Source organism: Camelina sativa, chromosome 11 (assembly GCF_030686135.1).
Source record: "Camelina sativa cultivar CO46 ecotype springtype chromosome 11, ASM3068613v1".
NCBI lineage: Eukaryota > Viridiplantae > Streptophyta > Magnoliopsida > Brassicales > Brassicaceae > Camelina > Camelina sativa.
In genome coordinates this window covers 32,198,334-32,222,357 of record NC_141890.1, presented here as the reverse complement: position 1 = coordinate 32,222,357, position 24,024 = coordinate 32,198,334, and the positions used below count along the sequence as shown (strand labels likewise).

Here is a 24,024-nt window from a genome sequence, read left to right as displayed (position 1 = left end):
TTTATGTGTATACACTTTTTTTTTTGGAATATTAAGATTGTGTTGTACTATGTGTAATATTTTGTAGTTTATATACTAAGTAATTTATAAGTTAATTTTCCAAACTATGACTACAAATCTATATTATATGAAAGTTTTAATGTTAGTTCTATAGTACAAACCCGCCATGCAAGGTGGATCACGCAACATGTTAAAACATCTTTAATCGCAAAAACTCATCATACGAAACCATGAAAGTAAAATATAGTATTTGAGGCTAAAAGACACTTTTTATCTAATCAATTTTAAATTTTTTTATCAAGTAAACAACAATACTTGGGTTAATCCTTAGCGGTGAACTTCTTTATTCACCTTTTTATAAAATAAGAAAACAAAATCTGCATACATTTGCAATTATGTTTGTTACCTTTTAAAACACTTAGTTTCTATAAAAAAAATTGAATAGAGATAGAGTTAATTTATTTATTAAATTAATAATTAATATCAATGACATACTTGTAAATAGGTTTGAACTTTATGATTTATTTTATAATTGTCTCCAAAATGTATAAATAGATAATAAGAAAAATATAACACAATCTACGTATATGAACAAAAATTCTGTAATTTTGTTAACTTTTAAAACTGTGAAAGGATAATTCAAATCTTAATATTAAAGTAAAAATTATTAAAAGATAAGTACAATAAACATACTCACGTAATTAATATAATACCAAAATTATGGAAATTATACAATCAGTTATTAATCCTAAAAGAAAAAAAGATTATAAATATTCACCTTGATATAAAACAAATAAAATGTGTCATTTTCTCTCATTAAACCAAAATAATTTTGTCAAAAACACCACCATTTCTTCAATAAATATATAATTATCACATATCACACACACACATATATATATATATATATATATATATATCTGTTTCTTCAATAAATTCTGGTTATTTTCTTCAATGATTATATATATATATATATATGTGTGTGTTATTCTGATGAGGATCAATGTTTCTATGTGTGAAATTCTTATTAATCTTTTGTTAACAAACAAAGCATACCAAATATGGTGAAATAAATATGAACTTTACTTGTGGTGGATATAATATTTAACTTATATTGACTTTCCAAATAAACCTTGAATTTTCTGTTGACTTTTTTAAAAATCACGAATTTGAATTCTATAACGCAACAATTCGATGACCTGATTACCTGTTAATAGATTTTGTTAAATAGTAAGAACTAGGTAGTAACCCGTGCTATGAGACAAAATATTTTCATATAAATTTTAAATTCGTAAAATGACTAAGAATTATATTAACCTGGTGCTATATTATTTTTGCGTTATTTTTATGTAAATTTAAAAAAGAATAAACTTAGACGTGTTTACTTTGGAACGGGAAACACGTCACTGTCTCATCCCTTCCCCTCACGTTCTAACCCATCTCCTCTTGTCATATCTCATTTTGTCTCATCTTGTATCGTCTTATCCATTATGGTCTCGTCCCGTCTCGTTCCATATCCATCAGAATTTATTTTATCTTATATTCGTTTCCTTTTAAATAATTACTTGTTAGACAATATTTACTAAAAAAGATTGGGTAAAAAATTTAGACGGGTTACCAGAGTTCTATGTTGAATATTTTTTTATTTAGTTAGTTGAAATTATCCTAAAAATTATAATTTTTTTAAATTATATAATTGTTTTCAAAAAAACCAAAAATCTCAAAGTGTCTTTTGTAAAGTGGTTAATTACCTGTCGCATAGTCAATTCTTATCCAAATTAGTGAAAGCTTGATACTTAAATTTATCTACCTATATTTTTTTTATTTTTGTACTTTAATCTAAAATTTATGTCCTCTTTTTAAAAAAAAACTATTCAATATATTGTTTTCATTATTCGAATTTACACGTTCTATTTTACATATACTGGAATTTTCACAAAATATAATTATTGTTTTTAAAGTATATATACTTAATTAGTAAATTAAATTACTTAAAAAAACACTGGTAAAACATATATTTAGTCAAACAATAAACCCTTTTCGGTTGGAAAATTTTAATTATATAATATTAGTTTTTTTCCATAAAAGTTAGTTGACAACTCTTTTACGGTGTTTTGTCAATATTTTGGCGTATATGTAGAAAACATAGAAAATATTAAATGGATTACTGTTTCTAAAAAGAAAAACAGATTTATGCCGATATTCTCTCCATTTAAAACATTAAATATTCACGATTTTATTCCTTTGATCAGGATCATATATTTTTTATATAAATTTCGTTTTTATCCTTTTAAAAAAATTTGTCATAACTTCAATGGCATTTGGATGTACGTCTTTACAAAACTAAATTTAGTTTTATAAATGACTTTTCTTTTAATAGTAGAAATAAATTTGGTGATTTACTTGAAAAATCAATTTAAGGACTTAATAACAAAATCCATTAACATCGTGTATTATTTGGTAAAGTCAACAAAAAATCATGAATTATTTGGAAAATCAATAACGATTAGACAATTTACACTTGGACGACCGCTTAGACCGCCTAAAATCACATAATATTATTTTAATATATATTTTTATTTTTAACTACATATATTCAAATTTTTAAATTTTATATTCATATCCATATTTATAAATGGTCATATATTATTAATCTAAATTAAATAAATGTATTTTTACTAATTTTAGTTTATGATTTATTTCTTTTAACATATATTTTAACACAATTTTATATATATTATCACATATATAATGTTTTGTATTGTAAACACCTAAACTCCGACTAGGCGTTTTAGGCACTAGGCGCTAGGTCACCGCCCACATACCGTCTAACGCTTTCTTGAACAGTGTCATTTATAAATAGTTCATGCTTTTGTTTTTTTCCAAAATTTTACCTTTTTTTAATCTAAGTTAGTTAAAAAAAATTATGGTCAGCAATTCCAAAACCATAATTCATATTAATTTAATTTTTTTTCTTATACATATAGATAAATTACAAAGTAAACCAGAACCAAAGTAAAATATGGTTTCAACTTCCACTTCTCTTTCTCGTTTCTTGAGCAAGAATCAAAAAAAAAATTTAAAGGATCAAGAGAAGTCAATGAAGAAAAGAAATAGTCGGTATATAACTAAAAACTGAAACCGGTGAAGTCCTAGAGGGATGTAACATTGTGGCTATTGTGACACAAAAACCTAGCTAAAGCAATTGATATTGTGTTTACTGTTAATAGGTGAACGATATTATTAACTAATAACACACGAAAGACATTTCTTTAAAGAAGTAGGAGATTTAACAAATTAACAATGCCCTCTGGAAGTTCATGGTTGAAATTGTTGTGATAGCAATTGGGTTTAAAAACTTGAAAAAATTGCTGCTAAATGACGAGAAGAAAGCTCAAAAGGGAAACGAATTTTTGAAAAATCTATACATGAAGATGATCTACAAGATAGCAAAAGCAGAACACAATGTAATGTACTACAAGTCAAACCAAGTCAAAGAAGAAAAAAATTGAGAATATGGAAAATGGTTAAAGAAACCTGGAGATGACAATTGACAAACTTTAGACTTGCGTTGCATTGATGACTAATGTCTATGAGTTTAAAAAAAAAACATTCTTAAGTTTTCAGAACTTATTTTGGATAGGCTTATTACAGTTTCTAAATTCTGTGGAGACTTGTTTGATAGAAAAAAATCACAATAATATTACATAAGAGGATTTGCTTCTGTTTTTTTCCTTTCCAGTGTGAAAGTATCTTTTATACTATTGCATTTTTTTTTTTTTAAATGTAAGATGTTTTCAACTTCTAATATTAGTAGAACACTCTTTTCTACACGTATACGTTTTTTGTGGTAATGTAATACACTACTCCTTTTCTTTTTCTTTTTTTTTAATCTTCAAATAAATGCAAAGCTGCAGCAGTGTATTACTACTGGCATGCATTATATATATTTTACTAATTAAAAAGTAATCATAACTTTAGAAAAAAAAACTCACATTGATAAGTTTTGGATTATTGTCTAAAAATGATCCCATGAAATTAATAATGGCAATGGCCCATTTATGACCATAATAAGAGAACAACTCTGTATTCATACATTTCCATTTCTATATAAAAACTGAACTCTCTTTCTTAGTCAAATAAACTCAACACAAACAAAAAAGAAGTCTCTCTCTAAAATCTTCGTTTCGCCGGAGCCGGAGAGAAGATATGAGATGATGAGGTGTAGTAACTTACTACACTACTCGATTCGTCGGAAAACGCAGACGAGGTACAACTCATCTCGATTACTCATAAACTCGTTTCCTTCTCTCTCTCTCTCTGGTGCGTTGTTGTTTCGTTCAGCGATTTTACGATCTTGTCTGAGTTTGTCGCTTTCGATTTCAACCAAACGCTTTTGTTTGTTCCCTGAGAAAAAAAATGAAATCTTTATGCTTTTCGAAACTCCATGCTCTGATTTTGCTTTGATTTTAGGTGAAAATCTCATCTTTTGGGTTTCTGAGAACAATCTTATGGTAATTTTGATTTGAAATCAGTTGTAAAAATCGCATCTTGAAGCTCATGGAGAGAGAGAGATCATCACCAGCGAGGTTAGTGTTTTTTTTTTCAATTTTCTTCAAGACTCTCAATATTGATCTCATGACCACACATGAAGATCGTTTGGTAATATCTAAACTCAGTGACTACACTTCTCTGTATGATACCATCTCTGTTTGATAGATCCGTCAAAATCGAGATTTGGGTTCAATCTCTGTGTTATAAAGTTCTTTAACTTTTGTATGGCAAACTTGAAATCTACGAAAAGTTTATGCATTTCGCTTCATGGTTGTGTGTTTGATATATAGTTTTAGACTTCTTAAGAGATCGTAGATTACTCCAAATCTTGATTTGCACTTTGTGATTGTTGTGTTTTCTACAGGAATATGTCTAGTAGTTTTCAGAAGCGATCTGTTGTCTTCGCCAATAGAGATTTCCCATCGGGCTGTGGAACTCACATTGATCCCTGTAAGATTGATGATGATGATGTTTCTGACCATCATCCGAGGGTTGCAGCTCCAACTTGTGTCAAATCAAAACAACAACCAGATGGTCATCATGTCGCAGCTTCGAGTTCATCTCACAGACGAGAGATGGAGACTAGAAGATCATCTGATTCTGATCCTACTCCTCGTGAGAGAGTGCTTGAGGTATTAACTCTCTTCAAAAGAGTGTACAAAGAGTTGGATCAACAAAAGAAGGCCAGGCGCGGTGGTGATCAGTTGGATGCAACAAGCAGAATCGACATCAAGACGCTCAATGTCCTGGAGAATATGGGGAAGCAATTAAACACTGAGAAGATAATCGGATCAGTTCCAGGAATCAACGTCGGGGATGAGTTTCAGTACAAAACCGAACTCCGTGTCGTCGGGCTTCACTCCAAGACCATGCATGGGATCGATTACTTGAAAAGAGGAGACCTTAGGCTCGCCACAAGCATCGTAGCATCAGAAGGGTACGGCTACAACGATACGTTCAACTCTGGTGTGATGTTTTACACAGGTGAAGGAGGTAACGTAATCAGCAAGGAAAAGAAGACTGAAGACCAAAAACTGATCAAAGGGAACTTGGCGTTGGCTAACAGTATGACGCATAAAACTGAAGTCAGAGTGATCCGTGGAGAAGAGAGGTGGGATCGTAAAGGGAAGCGATACGTGTACGATGGTTTGTATTTGGTTGAACAGTTTGGCGAGGAGAGAGAGGCTAGAGGTAAGCTTGTCTCCAAGTTCAAGCTTTGTAGGATTCCTGGTCAACCTCCATTGACTTGACTTAGACTTGATATATTAGTATCGTAAAATAATAAAGAAAGGGAGTTGGAAAAGGTAAATTTACATTTCTTAACAGACAAACTTATACCCGTTTTGGAAGTTGTTTACTTAATTACAAGAAAAAAAGTCATACATATATTCCTTTCCCCATATATATGCTGATGTATACAGTATAAATAAATGGAACTAAAAATATATATATAAAATAATTTCCTTATCGATTGAGTAAACTTCCAAATTTGAATACAAAAGCATGATTTGCTTGGAGAATAAATTATATACTTTATTAGATTTAAATATGTAAAATAGTTTCTATAGTTTAATGGAAAACCAATATCCTTTACAAAAAAAAAGGGAAATAATATCGCATTAAGTTGAGAAAACCCTAGGAAAAGGTAAATTGATAATAACTACGAATATTTAGTGTTATATATCGAGATTTGGTTTTCCCCACTATAAAAAGAGGTTTTGCATGAACTCTATAAATCATTCACCTCACAAAATTTTGAGAAAGCAGTAAATTAAGCACAGAGAATTCGAAATCTCTCTTACACGATCTCTTGTTCTTCTTTACGATATCAAATCTAGTTTGGCTGGAGTTTAATCCTCAAAAGGTTTGAGATACGTACGGTTATAGTTGCTTAGTTGCTTCTTAACAGGAGGTTGTTGTATCTTTGGAGCCAATCAATCGAAATAGGTTGATAAATATTTTCTTCTAACGAGTCGGGTAAGTTGCTTTTGTTTTTTTGTTCTCATCTCAACTAAAAGTTGAGATGCCAAAGCACAGTCTGTTTATCGACCTCTGTGATATGGTAGTGTGTTAAAAGGGTTTAAAACTAGGGGTGAAAGTTATTATTCCGGATCGGAGGTTCGATTCGGGATATGTTTTGATTCGTTCTGAAAATTTGGACATTCAGATGGGTTGGATCCGAAGAGATCTCGTTTTTTAAATTTTTTTTTTTTAACGTTTGATCTAAACGATTTTCAATTCCATGCAACATATGCGATTATAGTGAGCAGTTCCTGCAAACAACAATTCAACGATGCAGCTCTCCCTTTAATATTCGGATCCAAGACAGACGGTTTTGATTGCAATATTCTAGAACTTTCGCTAGGCTTTGCATCATTAACCTCTAAATCTTAGTCTTGCACCAAATATTTAGTTCGTTTAGTTATATTAAACCTATATTATAGTAATGGTTTTACAAAATTAGATTGAGATTTATATTAAAATTTTGATCAAAACATTATAAAGGATCAGGTATCCGGACCATAGATCCGGATAATTATATTTGGGATCCAAATGGATATGGATTTGGATCTTATAGTTAAAAATTCTACTTAGTCCTAGGCATTCAAGTACTCGGGTCGGATTTAGGTAGGAACCAATCGTTTATGACCCAATAGGGTAAACAGAAAATATCCGGTTTTACTAGGTTTGGGTCAGTTATCCAATAAAAATATATATTAATAATTAGTATTTTCTGTATATTATTTTATTTCAGGTATGTCAGGTACCCATTCGGTTTTTGATTCCGAGTTTGGTTTTGGTTTTTTGGGATTAGGATTCAGATCTATAAAGTATTCTACTGGTTCCAGGTTTAGATTCAGATCTATATTTTCGGGTCGGTTCCATTTGGGTTTTATTTTTTTTGCCCAGACCTAGTTCTACTCTAGTTATTTCTATGTTTGTTAATTGATTTAAAAAACTTATGGTCTTTGTGTTTTTAAATATTTCTTATTTTCCACAAAATTTTGATATATATTTTTATTTCTACGTAGGAAAAACATATCATGCTTTATGCAAAGCAAGAGACGATTTTTCGACAATTGAAGAAGATCAACAATGGTATATGCACGTTTCGAATCTCAAACATCCCAACTTACAAGTACAAGCTCAAAACCAACCAAAACTTCTACTCGTTTACATAAGGTAATGCCTACCTCTTTATCTTTCAATTTTCTTTTTGTTTCATGATCTTGTGTTCATCTAGAAAAACCTAATAACTTTACATCAGCCTAAGTTCATAGTGAAAGTTGATCATGAACACATGGTAGCCCTTGTGGCTGTATAAATATTTTAGATTAAATATTTTAGAGGTCAATAAATTGATGAAATCTTACGTCATTTTTGTTTCATAGTGGTTAGCAATTTTCTAGTTGTTCTATAATTGCTATTGAGAACGGCTAAGTTATGTGTTTGGTAATCGTTGGTGAAATCGATCTCGAACTATTTCAAACACAGGGGGGGGGAGATTTTAATAGCAATAGATTTTAAGGTAGATTTTATTGAGTTTTTAAAATCAATAATTGAATAACTTATAATTTGTAAATTTTACAGAAATCATTTAAAATACTAGTTTGAATACTGAAATGATCTGATCCGTTTTTCTAAAAAAATATTAATTAATTAGTATCTACTAGCACCCTAATCACCATCACACAACAACGGAAAACATGAACGATACCATTAAACCAAGAATTAACCAATAATCAAATAACCAATAATAACTCTATATCAAATACCCAATAATCCAAACCAGCATAAATCAAAGAACCAACAATCCTAGACAACATTCTAAGGACTCCACTCTAGCAACATACAGAACCCAGACAACAACCAATTGAACCACTAGAACATTCTCCTCTTCATTGCCTTGATTCCATGATCACACTTTGCCTTTACGTGCACCACAAACACAAATTGAGATGCATGAGTATTTTATAAACACTCAGTGAGACAATCCTCCCATCTACTGGCTTATACACACAAGCAATAAGATCTTTTCATGCCACAAATAACAAACAATAAAACAAACTAGATAATAAACAAAGCATTTGCATTATCAGCCCCCACTGAAGAATGGTGTCGACCGACACCACAACTAGTGTCGAACGACATTTCGCTCGACATCTCCGAAACCCTAGCTTGTGTTAGCCGACACCTCTACACCTCTACACCTCTATAAAACCACGTCAATTTTCCCACCACGTCCCTTTGGACATATATTAAAAAGGTTATTTTTGCAAATGTCTATTTTCTTTATTCCAATATTCCATTTTATTATAGTACAAAAAAACATTAAAACCCAAGTAAAACAGAAATATATAGTAAAAGAAAATATATGGGAGTACTCTAAGGGTGCAAATGGTTGCATGGTTGAAGAGATTGAACAGGTTGAAAAAAATTATTCAACCAATTTTCACGATTTACATTGAAAAAGTTGAAGAGATTGGAAAAACTTATTCAGCCTGTTCAACTTAAAAAGTTGAAAAAATAAATTAATTCTAAATCAAAAATGTTTAACTTGTTCAACCAGTATTTTGGAGATGAATATTCAACCCAATTTTGTTCGATCTATTTTTTCAATTTTGAGTACCATTTGCAGCATTTGCAGCCTAAGAGTTAGGAGTTTTTGAAACTAGTACTAGTAATAAAGTAGATGAGAAACAAAAATTAAATGCTATAGAGAGAACTTAAAACACCACTACTCATTTGGTATATAACGTAAACATTAAAAAAAAATTCTAATCATGACGGAGTAATTAGTTGCTTATAATTCGCTTTAAAACTTATAACTGAAAATTAATGGCGTTGTTACTTGTTAGTGAGTGACTTTAGTGGCTCCGTTAAAAAACAAAAAAAAAAAGAGATTTAAAATCCAAAACACATGATTAGTTGAAACCGCCTCTCCTAAGCACTCTGTTTAGTCACTTCGTCTCTCTCATTTTCCGAGCCTCAGAGATTATCATCTAGAAGAATCCAGAATCAAGATAAGAAGAAGACGAAATCAATTGTTGTTACTCGTCTTCGTCGTCTTCCTCGCAAGATTCTCTGCTTCTCTGGTTCGGTGAATCTTTTTTGTTTTCCTGCTTTTTTTGTCCTAATTGTGTTAGACGCTCTATAATTTTGCTTTATTTGTTCTTCAACCTTGTTTCTTCTACTCGCATGGTGGTCTTTGGTTTTAATTTCACATTTTTTGTTTCCTGTAAAATTCAATGCAAGTTTTAGACTTTTCGAACCCTTTAGGCGTTCCTTGTTCTGCCATTTTCTTCAATTTTTGTTTTGTTAGGGTTTGCTATAAAAATCAAGTCTTTGACTTTGTTAAGATCAAGGTTCGTAATTTTTTACAATTTTGATGATTTTTACACTTGATAACGGTTCGAATTTCAAATTTTTTTTTTCACTTTCCGTCATCTTCGTATTTACCCTTTGTCTTGTTGTTAGAGATCACACAATACTTATTGTGTTCACACTACTTGCCTCTTCTATATCCTACTTTAGAATATACGATTCTTGTTGTTACCCATGTCGTCGTTTTCTTGGGATTTTATGCTTGATTCTGAGTTAAAAAACTTCATCTTTCTCTTGAATCCTTATGTGTGGGGATGAGAGAAAGATTTTGATGGTTCTCCTTCGATTGTTTCTTTTTAAAGTGTCTTTTAGAGTTTGTGGAATCACATAGTGCTTTAGTTGTTTACCAAGAACAGTTGATTTTGTGCACATATTGTAGGATGATGATGATGATGATTCAAAGGACCTCCCCTGCTTTAAAGCGACGAAAAGTCGCTGCTGTTAAAGATTTTCCTCCTTTTACTGCAAAAGATGAGTTTGGTGGTGCTCATGTCGCAGTCATACGTGAGACCAAAGAGGAGGATTTCCATGGATATGGAGATGATACCAAATGTGTTGCTCATCACAGGACCTCCCCTTCTTTTAAGCGACAAAAGGTCTCTGCTGTTAGAGATTTTGCACACTTTACTGTTAAGAATGAGACAAGTGAGATTGGAAGTGATGATGTTGCTGTCGAAAGTGATCTGAAGAATGGTTATGAAGATAGCAAATGTGTTGGCGGTGTTGCTCGTCACGATTACCATAGGCCTAATAAGGAAGTCGAATCGTTTTATTCGATTATGAAGAAAGCTGGCTTCATTGGTAATGTTGGCAATGGGAAATTTCCTCCAGCTAAGAGGAAGGTTCCTTTACTTTCTGAAAGTAAAGTGAAACCTCTAAGCGAAGAGGAAGGTATTAGGCTAATGGCTTCCCATGGTAACTTTCACAAGTTATCCAAAGGTTTACAGATACCTAGACACTCACCGGTGAATAAGACGTTGAGTAATGCAACTGCTTCAAGATTAAGAGCCAATGCTGTGCAGAAACATAGACACTCACCATTGGCTAAGAAGAAGTTGAGTAATGCAGCTGTGTTAAGACCAATGACCAATGCTCATAAACCAACTCAACACAGACATGAAAGACGGTCAAATGAACTTGGATTCATCCCCCGGGCTATACAACAAAACCGGATTACCAAAGATCTTAGCCCACGCGAGAAAGTTCTCAAGGTGTTGCGTATTTTCAAGCTTGTGCATGATGAGTTCGATCGTGACAAGGTACCACGACGAGGTGAATCAAAGACTGCAGCGAGCAGGGCACATCTCAGGACTCGGAAGGTTCTCATGGAAAGAGGGATGCAACTGAACGAGGAAAAGATGATTGGACCAGTCCCTGGAATCGAGGTTGGAGATGAGTATCAATTCAAAGCAGAGCTCAACATAATAGGTCTTCACTTTAACATGAGGGGTGGGATTGATTACATGGAGGATGGGAACATGAAAGTAGCTACGAGCATTGTTTCATCGGAAGGTAGTGGTTACACCGATAGTTGTGGTTCTGATGTGATGTTTTACTGTGGTGAAGGAGGTCACAAAGTAATCAAAGATCAGAAGCTTGTTGCGGGAAACTTGGCTTTAGCTAATAGCATGGAGAGAAAGACTCCAGTGCGAGTGATACTTGGCAAAGAGAGATCGGACCATAGAGGAAAGGATTATGTGTATGATGGTCTATACATGGTTGACAAGTACTGGACAGAGAAAGGACCTCACGGTAACATCATGTACAAGTTTGAGCTTAGTAGAATAGCTGGTCAACCTTCTTGTGACTTGTTCAAACGATTAGTGTGAAGATTACTTTATGTAGTAGGTCAGGGACCTGTAATATCAGACCGTAGTGTGGTTTGGGAATTTTCTTTTCTTTCTTTTTGCAGTAGGTTCAGGATCTTGTATTGTACAAATACAATGATGCTTCTGATGTTTTTTACATAATGAATGATAGTTCTTTGTTTCTGAAATGTTTCTGAATTTCATAATTGTATTGACGGTACATAGAACTTTAACTGATACAACAAAGCCGCCAAAAAACGAAAACACACGAAACTGAACTGAACGAGTTTTGTTTCACTTTTGTTCCTACCCTTGAAATCTTAGACTCTTTTTGTGTTAAAATCTTAAACAGAGACAAAAAAAAAAGAATTGAATCTGAGTTTCTTCCTTAATTCTTCTCTCTGTTTCTTTGATTAGCTATATTATCAATTTAGAAGAACTTTGATATCGAGAGTGTTTGTTTAGACACAGAGCATAATAGATGGAAGTAAACTACTAACTTCCTTGTTCGATCTCTTCTTTTGCTTGCTACTACTAATTAAGAGTTCATTTAGTTGGGTTTGACACCAAAATGTGCATCAGTCAACACTTGTTTTAACGATGGATCTAAAACAAATTAACAATATCCTTGTTGAATTGTCTTGTCATTCGTTTGTCTTCAAAAGCTTTTGAGCCTTTCAACCTGACTGACTGACTGACTCTTGTTTATCCTTCTTGACTTGCATTGCATTGACTTCCTCGCTTTTGTTTTGTAAATTTTTCTTTCTTGTAGGAGGAGGAATAGGATGCTCTTCTTCCACTTGCAGTAATCAGTACTCTAATGAATATTTTAAATGATTCCTCTCTTATTTGTTCTAAAAATGACAGGTCTACTACAGTGGTGGTTCCTTTGAGAGATCGTTTAAGAGTACTCGGCAAAGGAAACTTTATCTGATACGTCTGCTAATGAAGCAATTCACTGCGGTGAAAGAATTGATCAATGATTTCACATTTGCGCATCCCAAGTTGTCTGCAAAGGAGACTTGTTCATGTGGCAGTGCAGGAAGAAGAACCTCTCCTTGGATGATGATTGATGAGATTTTCATCGAAGAGGAGCTAGCCGAGCTAAAAAAAGATGGCCATGCACAGACTGCGCTAGAACGATGAATCAAACAAAAAATTTTAAAAATGTAATACAAATATTATTAGATCATATGCATTTAAGGAAGATTATGTTTTGAAAACAAACAGAAAGCGTAATGTCTCTCTCCTTCCACTAGTAGTTCGTGTTCTTCATGTGTTTTAGGATCCCTTGTAAACAAACAGAAAGTGAAAAGTCTGCCGAACTGGAGAATCTCTCGGTAAGACACAGAAACTTTGGGCGATTGGGGATTACGGAGTTTAGTCTTGATGACCAAGGTGAGAATGAGTATTCAGAAGTCTGTAAAGCCTGATTACGTCGCTCACTTGTATCCCCACTTGTGCCAGTCTTCTACACCAACACGATCTCGAAATTTTCTTACTGACTTTGCATTAGTTCCTCTTCTAGTCTGAGACATTCCTCCGTGACTTTGTTTCTGAAAAAAAAGGCTCAGTTTTAAAAAAAAAATCTTTGCCAGCCCATTAAGACCCCTTAGTGAAAATCAATAATTGTTTAACAAAGCCTTTAGTTAAAATAAAACTTTAAACCCGTTAAAAAAGGAAACCTAATCTATTAGTATCTTTATAAATAGATAGATTATCTCCTTAGTTTTAACTTTAGTCACAAGCTAAAAACTATAAAGAAAGACCTGTATCCAAAACCCTACCACCCACGCCCGAGCCCTAGCCACCGTCGTCAATATGTTGTCTCTGCCATAAGGAGATAGAAAGGCAATAAGAGTTAGAGAGAGGATATCCTAAACCTAAATTGTAAGTTAAACCTATTTGAAATCGCTAATTCCTTAAAACCTTAGATCTTAGCTTAATCTCTCTGTAAAACCTTAGATCTACAAAGGATGATTGAGTGTGTGGAAGTTAATATTGGATCGGGTGATGGAAGGAGGAAAGATCCCCCTCATGTTGTTGCTAACCCTAGAATGCCTGCCACACCAATGTCGAGGTAGGATTGTAGACCCTTGCATATGCTTCTAATTATGTTGTTCTAGGAACACTAAGGTCGAGTTAGGTACCTAGATTGACTGATGCTACTTAATACGTGTTTGACAATAATTGCAAGGAACTTTGCATGCTAGATTTTGTGATTTGTTAAATTGCTAGATTATGTGGTGTAAGTGGTTTATCTATCTTTCATTGCGAGTTATGTTCATTGGGACTAGACGAATGTTTAGGTTCATGTAAGTAAATGTGATCATCTTTACTGAATAAACATGTTTACTCATGCATCCCAAAAGTCTAGACAAGCTTCCATTGTGGTAAGCATTTAAAAATATCGGAGACAAGTTATGCTCATCCGGTGGAGTAGCAGGGTAGAGTGTTACAGTTGTTCCCTTAGTGTTATTGTAAGAGTTCAATATTTATTGTGTTTGCATTGTTACACATGTCACTTTCTTGAAATTATTGTTAGATTTCAATATTTATATGATCCTTGTTACACATGTCATTTTTTTGGAATTATATATGTTTGAACATGAGTTAAAAATTTCATATTTTCTTGATTTCTTATGGTTTATGTGTGGGGGTAGAGATTTGTTATAAGGGTTTCATCTTTTTTTACCAAACAATTGATTTTGTGCACATTGTAGGATGATGATGATTCAAAGGATCTCCTCTTCTTATAAGTAACGAAAGGTCTCTTCGGTTAGAGATTTTCCACAATTTATTGTTAAAAATGAGAGAAGTGAGATTGGTAGTGATGGAGTTGCTCTTATAAGTGAGACAAAAGAGGATATTTAAATGGTCATGAAGATAGCAATCGTGTTGGTGTTAGTCATCAAAATTACCATAGCCCTAAGGAAGCCGAATCGTTTGATTTGATTATGAAGAAAGCTGGCTTCCATGTAGGAGGCAATGGTAATGTTGGCAATGGGAAATTTCCTCCAGTTAAGAGGAAGGTTCCTTTACTTTCTGAAAGTAAATTGAAACCTCTAAGCTAAGAGGAAGGTATTAGGCTAATGGATTCCCATGTTAACTTTCAGAAGTTATTGATAGGTCCCAATTTAGGACAATCAATGTTATCAAGAACACAGGACAAGAACACTTTGGTTCTCAAAGACTTTAGAACAAGTTACTGCAATTTTCTCTTCATAACTTCTCTGTTGAAGTACATGTCTTTAAATACAAAAAGCATTGATCGCTCACGATCCTACAAACAAGGAAATAAGAAAGTGGGAAGTGGAGACACTACTTCTCCTATTACTAAGGAGATAACTAAAAGAGTAAACTCGATCCTATCAGTTATCCAAAGGTTTGCAGATACCTCTAAGAGCTGACGAAAGTATTAAGGTAATGGCTTCTCAAAGCAAAAGAAGACTTCATTTTGGTAACTTTCACAAGGATCCTTTTGTAGCCAGAATTGTGCCAAAATATAAATATTCCCCGGCGAAGAAGAATTTGTGTAATGAAACTACATTAAGACCAAGAGCTAATGATGGATACTCACCAGCGAACAAGAAGTTGAGTAATGTTGTTGCGGTTAGACTAAGAGTCGATGCTTATAAACCATCTCAACACAAAGACGTAAGACAGTTGAATCAAATTAGAGTCATTCCGACTATACAACTAAACCGGATATTCAAAGATCTTAGCCCACATGAGAAAGTTCTCAAGGTGTTACGTCATTTCAAACCTGTGTTTGATGAGCTCGATTGTGACAATGCAATACGAAGAGGTGAATCCAAGACTGCCAAAAGTAGGATACATTACCAAACTCAACTATTCTCAGTGAAATGGGGATGCAAGTGAACTGTCAAAAGATGATTGGACCAATCCCTGGAGTCGAGGTTGGAGACAAATTTCAATTCAAAGCAGAACTCAATGTAATCAGTCTTCACTTCAACATCATGGGTGGGATTGATTACATGAAGAAAGGAACCATGGAACTAGCTACTAGCATTGTTTCATCTGAAGGTAATGATTACGACGATAGATTCGTTAATGGTGTGATGATCTATTGTGGTCAAGGAGGTAACGTGAAGAGCAAGGATCAGAAAGCAATCAAAGATCAAAAGCTTGTTGGAGGAAATTTGGCTTTAGCTAATAACATTAAGAAAAATACTCTGGTGCGAGTGATCCTAGGCAAAAAGAGATTGGATCATAGAGGAAAGGATTATATGTATGGTGGGTTATATATAGTTGACAAGTACTCGGAAGAGAAAAAGCCTCAAGGTAACACTATTTTCAAGTTTAAGCTTAGCAGAATAGTTGGTCAACCTTAATTCAATATAGACTTTTGAAATGTTAGTTTGATATGAAACTTTGTGTCTTTTAGTTTTCGGTAGGATAGTACTTCTTTAAACATCAACATTGGTAGAAACTCTATAAGTCTCTCAAATATATTATTTTAATATTTTTAATATAATTTAACTATTATTTAATTCAAATTTTAAGAAAAAGAAAAAGAAACCAATCAGATCATGATATGTGTGAAAGGAGAACCAATATTCTTCTCTCCTTTATTTTTTTAATATTGTTGAGAAATTTACTCAGTGATTCCTACTGTGTATCACAAACCTGCGAGTTCAGATCTTCGGGTTAGGTTGGGTTGGGTTTCAGGTTTTCTTGGTTAATGAATTTCTTTCGTATTGAAACAAGTTGTTGGGTTTCTCCTGTTAATATCGGTTAAAACTGGTTAAATCAGTTAAAACCGAATTAATTTTGGTATTTTACTATACTTTCGTTATAATTTTTGTTTAATCGAGTTAATTTGATAACCGATCAATTAGTCGGGTCAGGTTAGGTAACCGTACATAATCTCAATCTGTCTGAATTCAACCAAATGCCTTTACGATACCTTACAACTTTTTTACGATACCTAAACCTTTTTTTCATTTCTCTCTATCTACAAAATTAATGTTTGTGACAAATGTTCACAACTCATTTACTTTACCAAATTAAACTAATTTTAGGATTTATTGGTATCTCTAATTTTTCAAGTTTTTTCTTATGTAACTCTTTAAAAATATCAAAACAGATCATAAAATGTATCAAAAAATATGATTATAAGTTATTGTATACATAAATAAATTGTTTGATGTTTTTCATAATACATAAAACAAACAAACAAAACACAAAAGAAACTATACAATAAAACCTCTACAAATTAATACTCTTTAAATTAATACTCGCACTAAATTAATAATTTTTTTTGTTCCAAGTTGGGCTGGTGTAAAAAATGGCACAATTCGATAAAATAATAAGATAATATTTTTTTTGGAAATCCTATGTAAGAATATGGTCTCACCGATATTATAAATCAATAATGATATAAATTATATATATATATATATCTAAGAAAATTTAGTGAAATACGACTCTATTATTGTTTGCCTATTTTGTGAATTTGTATTCTTGTTGGAGTTTATCTCTAAAAATTTTCTCATTGCATTAAAAAACTTTTGGTGTTGTCTTCTCAAATTGCATCCAAAAGTTATGGAGAGTCCTAGATAATTGTTTCCGCAAGATCTTCTTCAAATTCATCATCACCATCAAAGATAGTAGCATCAATTTCATATAAACTCTGAACTTATGAACATTTATCATTTTCACCTGGATAATCTAGTTAATTATTGTTATCAATCCTATCACGATAGCGAAAACTATAAATTAAAAAATTCTATAAAAATATGAATTATGACAAAAGTATCTTTTGTTGTGATAGAAATTTTTTTAAACTGTGAAAATTAAAAAATCTCTTCATAGATTAACATTTTATTAATTTATCGAAAAATTAATCAATAAATTTCAACCTCTATAAATTAATAAAACTTCATGGTCTCGACCTTATTAATTTATAGAGGTTTTACTGTATTTACTTTGTAATCTGCAACCAGTCACAACCGTTTCATTTCCTTCTCCTCCAATGGTCAAGATTTAAATCATGTTTCTTTGAATCTTAGTATATGATCTTAACTGAAATTTTTTTATATGATGATTTACATAAAATGCAATTAACTAATTTAAAATTCCACTTTATTTTTAAAATTATACTCAATTTGAACTTAGTTATTTATTTTTCTTGATATTTTTAATTAAATTACAAATTTAAACCTCTAATAACAATATCATTCATACACAAACAAATACAACAATGATGAAAAACAGATTTACACTATATATGTTTAAGGAACGAGAACCTCCTGTATCGGGGATTAATTTAGTTGATATTTGTCAATTTAATGAGGTTGTCGTTCTTATAGCTATCATCTATCAGATGGAGCTCCAAAATTGTTTAGTCTTCATATCCAATGTACAACACATAAATTTCTTGTTAGACTATTTTCAATTATTTGAAATATGAAGTTAAAAAAAAAAAAAAAAAAAATTATTAACCACGTGGTGGTGGGCGGGCTAGTGGTAGCCTTGGTGGAAGAGTCGCTTTGTTGGGGTAGACCAGGGATCGATTCTCCCCAAACGCAGAATTATTCAGCTTTATCCCTTTAGCCACATGGGTATGAATCCATTGCGTACGGTCTATTTGCATACATGGGGGATCCTACCCGTAGGATACCCTCTCCCAGCGAGATTAGTCTCGAACCCCTCCATAGGTTTGGGGATTTAAAATATATATATATATATATATTATTTGAAATATGATACCAAAAGTTTTGTTAATTTTTATATGATGATTTTTTGTTTATTTTTATCTTCTTGTAAAATGTTTTTTTAGTTGATTTAGGGTTCACATTTTCAGTTTCTAGATTAGTTTGAGAAGGTCGAGAACAGTTAGTCATATTTCATCTATCTAAAATGGATAGCAAGTAAACATGATTTATTAATTAGTTTTAATTTATTATAATTGAAAGATATAGATCAGATGATATATAAAATAAAATAAAAGACTTTAAACGCAAGGATAATAACAATAGCATTTGAGGGTGTCCTGGCCTTCTGGTGTGACGCATCGACCCAAGCCCTTCCGTTTCTGTAGGCACAGAGCGCTACAGTTGCCAGCACCACAATCTATTTCTTTTAAAACCTCGTTGCATCGTCCTTGTTTTTGTCCTTCAATCTCATTCACCATCATCCCTACACAAATATAATCATAATAACATAAAAATTATCAGTTTCTTTTTTGTTTTCGAAAAATATAAAACACATGATTTTTAAATGAGATTTAGAAATGATATGATACAATATATTAAAAAAGAAACCTAGAATAAAAATGATGAACAAAGCACAAACGATGGATTTGGTCATTTTTGTGTGATAATTTAGAGTTTTTGAATTACAAATATAATGGCAATAGTGGTTGTGGGTGGTAGTGCACAAATAAATATCACCGGAACATATATATATGATATCAGAAAATAAATGAATACGGATTTTTGAAAATTTTATTGATGAATTTTTGGTAAGAAATTTTTAAAAATCTTTTCATTTAGAGTATATATTTTGACAACAATAGATTAGCTCATAGAGTATATATAATCACGATTATATCTCACTTAAAGAAACTGTATTATTTGTCCAAAAGAAAAAGGAAACTGTATCCAAATTTCCTAACCAATTTATAATTCATATTTTCTTACAATATAGTCGTTGACCAAAAAGAAAGAGGTAATCCCTTTCCAAAGTAAAAGAAAATGAGGTAATCTAGTTTGATACAGTAAAAACCTCTATAAATTAATAAGTTCGGGACCGTAAAATTTTATTAATTTATAGAAGCTTTAATTTATCGTTAAATTAATAAAATATTAATTTATGAATAGATTTGATCATTTTCATATTGAAAATGTTCTATCACAAAATAAGATACTTTTGTTATCATTCACATTTTTAAAGAATTTTCTTAATTTATAATCTTGGTTATCTTAATAGGATGAATGTCAATTGTTTATTAGATTATCTAGATAAAAATGATAAATGTTAGAAGTTTAGAGTTTAGAAGAAATTGCTACTACTATCCTTCATGATAATGATGAAGTCAAAAAAGATATTGCATTACCTTTAAAACCAATTAATAAAAAGCAATTATCATATCTAGGACTCTTCATATTTTTTTATGTGATTTGAAAATACAACAATGAAAAAGATTACAAATGAACTCCAACAAGAATACAAATTCAAGAATAGACAAACAACAATAGAGTCATATTTCACTATATTTTTTTAGTTATATATATATATATATATATATATATATATTAGTTTATTTGATTATTAATTTATGATATTGATTGACCATATTTTTACATAGCATTTTCAAAAAAAAAAATATTTTATTTCAAAAAAGATCTGACCAACGTTGTTTCCCGCAAAACATACAACATGTAAAAGATTTAAAAGATTTTGAATTTTGGGGTATGGGTGTATTTAACTTGATATTTTAAATGATTTGCGTAAAATTTACAAATCCTATGTTATTCAATTATAATTTAAAAAAAAAAACTCATGAAATCTATTGTTATTATACTAACTAGATTTTAACCCGTTATACACCACATGTATATAATTTTTATTATTATTTATATTTTATATTGTATTTTTAATTTAAATATTGGATGTTTTGTAAATAGAGGAATAACTAAATTTTCTGGCCGTTTGTGCGGCTAAATATTTATATTAATTTTTTTTACCCGTAATATACGACATGATCATTTTTTTGTTATATTTAGTTTGTTTTGTTTAGTGTTTGAGATTCCATTTTGATTTTTAAGTATTATAACAAAAATAAAGGATCTAAATACATAATAAGTCATTTATACTATATGATTAAGTCACATTTTTCTTAATGATTTAATTATTACACAATCTTAGTTAAATCAACTTAATTTTATATGTCAAGTATTTTAATATTAATAGTGTTTACAAATAATAAAATGAGGATTTAATCCGTGTTAACACGAATTTAATGATATTTTTTTTAATTCCAACATGTCCTTTTTATAACTCATTTACTATATAACCAACATGTATTTTAAACTTTTTTAATTTTACATATTCATAATATTTTAAAATTTTATTAAGTTTATATATATTAATTATAATATTTAAATAAATTTAAATAATATTTAAAAATAAATAAAAAAAATATAATATTTATATAAATTTGAATCAAAGTTCTTCTTACATTAAAAATCAAAGCTCATATGTTTTAAAAAACAAAATGGAAATCAAATTGTTGTTTTCATTATTTGCAAAGGACTAAGAGGTAGAATATCTTCAAAACACAATAGAAGATGTGGTTAAATATATGACAGTTTCTGTTTCCATATTGATTTTGCTATATTTTTTTTTTTGGAATGAAATGTAAAATATTTAGAAAACAAAATCTAAAGTAATGATATTTTTGGAAATTTATTAGGGATTAACTTTGTAAATAAGTACAAATAAAATGGTAGAATCCAAAATGTACTTCAAATATATATATATATATATACATATATACTAGGTTTTAATCCGCGGTACATCGTGGGACGATTTCTTTGTAATCGAAATTTTAAAATTAAGTCTATATGTTAAAAAAAGTTTAGTGTTTAAAAAAATATAATTGTATTTTGATTATTAAGTTTAGGACTTAACCTGTAACACACCGCTAGATAACCAAAAGATTTAAATTTAAGTTGTATTTGTTTATTAATTTTGTTTAGTGTTTAAATTATAAAATTGTATTTTGATTGATAATTGTAGGATTTAACCCGCATAATATCGCACGACAATTTATTTTTTGGTACATAATCGTAATTTATGTGTGTAGACAACTTGTTTACAAAAAATATAATCATATTTATGTAAACTCAAATCCGCTCTATCACATACCCATCGAGCATTTACATTTTCTGTTAGGAACTTAAATTATTTTAGAATATTTAAAATTCTTGTTGAAAAGTATTTTAATTATGGGGTACTAATTTATGCTTTAAAAGTTAAGTATATTTTTTTTAAACTAATTTATAAGTATGATTTAAACCAATTTTTATCGAAAAAAAACTTTGTTTAAAGCATGATCTTATATATTAATGTAGAAAATGCCAATTAAGGATTTTCAAGAGGGATATATATATATATATATGTGTGTGTGTGTGTGTGTGTGTTTCTTACATTAATATATATATATAAATGTTGCTTACAAAAAATTCAGATTCAAGCTTTCACAAATATAATGAGTATTTACATCAAATCTATAAAAATAAATAACAAAAGGATTATTAATTTACGGATGTAAGATGAGTTAACCAGGGAGATCCAATTAAAAAATCAACGCTAGTCTCGTGGTTCTACCTCTATCCAAGCCAACTGAACCAAAACACGATAAGTCACAGAATGAATTGAAGAATTTCAAATGTCATAAGCATACGCTGGTCGTATCTCTGAAGATTGTGTAGAGATGTTGGATGACACGAAATTCTTCCTATCTTACCTGTGGGGTCGCCTGTCTTTCAAGGAGGCTTTGTCCCGGTTTGGTCCAGACTTTGGGAAGGATGACCCTTTTGGTGAACTCAAGAGAAGGCTCTCCCAACAAACATCTCTCTGCTATGGGTTCCCACTTGCTCTCCAACTGCAAGTGCTTAATTCTATTCCTGCCATATGTTGTAAGTTGAAGGAACCAATGGATTTTAGAAACTTCATGCAAAGGTCTTCAGGCTCAATATTCAACACTATCCTTCTCCGCAAGTCTGATGTAAACGATGCTGAATTATCTGAAACGGTGAGTTTGTAATACTGATATTCTTCAGATTCATAATGTTTTAAATCAATTATTAACCATACCTTTTCAACTTTTGCTAGTTGTCTGTGCAATACACCTTATTCCATGCAAGAGCCATTAACGAAGCCGATATATCTTGGGATGACGAGGAGAGTGATCCTCAGGTGAACATGATCATGTCTTTGATATCCCAAAACCATAAGTTCATTCCTTCTCAGTGGCCTGTTTGGGATCTGCTGAGTAAAGAACCTGATGATGTAGACTCTGATGTTGAAGATGTTACACCGTTTGATCCTCCCATAAAGAAGCAAAAAATAGAACATGTACCTGTTGGGCGGAAACCTTTTACGCGGTCTGCTAGCAAAGCAAAGGAAGTTACTAAACCTCCTTTGGAAAAAAAAATGCAGCCAAACCCCCTCAGAAACGTGCTTCCTCTTCCGGTGATAATTGTAGGCCATTGTCACTGCAACACTATGTCACCCTCTCTGATATCAACCTCTTAAAGAACTGGGTTGTTACCCAGCTAGAGACCCAACACAAGAATATATACGCTGACATGAAGGTGCTTATAGGTTTAGTGGGCAAATATCCAGCCTCTATCCATGATCCTCTCGGGAATGACTGTAAGGGATTGGAAACAAACCCTGATGGTAGGGGAACACCCAAACAACCTCCCAGTGGTAGACAAGAATCTGGAACATCTTCTCTACTTGGTGAACCTCAGCCTCCCCCTGGACGGTTTGTATGTGATGAAAGTTGGGAAATGTATGGTATTGCCCAAGAAATCAGTGTACAGATGGGGGAGCAAACTTCTCAGGTTAGTTTTAAATTTATTCTTTTTCCTTGCATTCCAAATTTCATGGAGACCTTAATACTCGATTCCACAGGGCACAGATGGAACTAAACAACATCCAACCAACGTATTTACTACTGGCGATCAGGTAGGTTCTTTGTACTATTTTGATTCTTTAAGTTTCTCTCATTTTGCTGACATTCTTACTAACTATGTTTAGGAAGCTGAACCAAACCCTCAGTCCCGTGATGAGGACGATGAGACTAATAAGTTTATGGATCAAGTTGTTGAAGACAGCATGGATGCTTCCACAGGATTAAAGCCAACCTCCCCCTCAACCCCTGTACAGGTTTAAATTTTTTTTTAATACATCAATTATAGGTAAATATTCTCTCTGTAAATATTTATTTATGACAGCTCTCTGTTAATACAGGTTGCGGTCGATTTCAACGACGGAGCTACTTCTGAAGAGGTGCCCAATAACCGGAACCTCTCAGCTATGGTCGCTATTAGTCCGGCTTATTTCGTTCATGAAACAACAAAACCTCGCTAGCCTGTTCCACCAAAGTGAATTCCAAGACGATCTCGATTCCTGGATGATGAAGAATTCACGGCAGACCCTAGAATCAAGGCTCTATTTAGTAGCCGCAAGAAGAAACCAGCCTACACACCACATGCTGTTGTTGACGAATCTGAGT

General features: G+C 31.8%; 2 protein-coding genes and 2 pseudogenes across 4 annotated transcripts; 3 read left to right on the top strand and 1 right to left on the bottom strand.

Annotated features, from left to right (window-relative positions):
* Window positions 1-3,973: 3,973 nt before the first annotated feature.
* Window positions 3,974-5,952, top strand: LOC104724652 (YDG domain-containing protein At5g47150-like). Of its 2 annotated transcripts, none has more exons than XM_010443192.3 (3): window positions 3,974-4,270; window positions 4,536-4,589; window positions 4,919-5,952. In XM_010443192.3, exons 1-3 carry the CDS (start codon window positions 4,215-4,217, stop codon window positions 5,802-5,804), a joined length of 996 nt encoding a protein of 331 aa, XP_010441494.2. In that variant the 5' UTR covers window positions 3,974-4,214; the 3' UTR covers window positions 5,805-5,952. The 2 variants fall into 2 exon arrangements, with proteins under 2 accessions (XP_010441494.2, XP_087327264.1); XM_087471138.1 differs by having other exon boundaries at window positions 4,120-4,270; window positions 4,474-4,589.
* A 3,539-nt stretch (window positions 5,953-9,491) lies between these two features.
* LOC104724651 (YDG domain-containing protein At5g47160 pseudogene) lies at window positions 9,492-11,935 on the top strand (annotated as a pseudogene). The gene is made up of 2 exons (XR_015571245.1): window positions 9,492-9,650; window positions 10,319-11,935. The product of XR_015571245.1 is annotated as a YDG domain-containing protein At5g47160 pseudogene (transcript).
* A 2,536-nt stretch (window positions 11,936-14,471) lies between these two features.
* Window positions 14,472-16,102, top strand: LOC104728496 (YDG domain-containing protein At5g47160-like; annotated as a pseudogene).
* A 2,522-nt stretch (window positions 16,103-18,624) lies between these two features.
* Window positions 18,625-19,139, bottom strand: LOC109127374 (defensin-like protein 141). The gene is made up of 2 exons (XM_019232000.2): window positions 19,037-19,139; window positions 18,625-18,911 (listed from the first exon to the last, which is right to left on the bottom strand). Exons 1-2 carry the CDS (start codon window positions 19,080-19,082, stop codon window positions 18,727-18,729), a joined length of 231 nt encoding a protein of 76 aa, XP_019087545.1. The 5' UTR covers window positions 19,083-19,139; the 3' UTR covers window positions 18,625-18,726.
* Window positions 19,140-24,024: the final 4,885 nt, after the last annotated feature.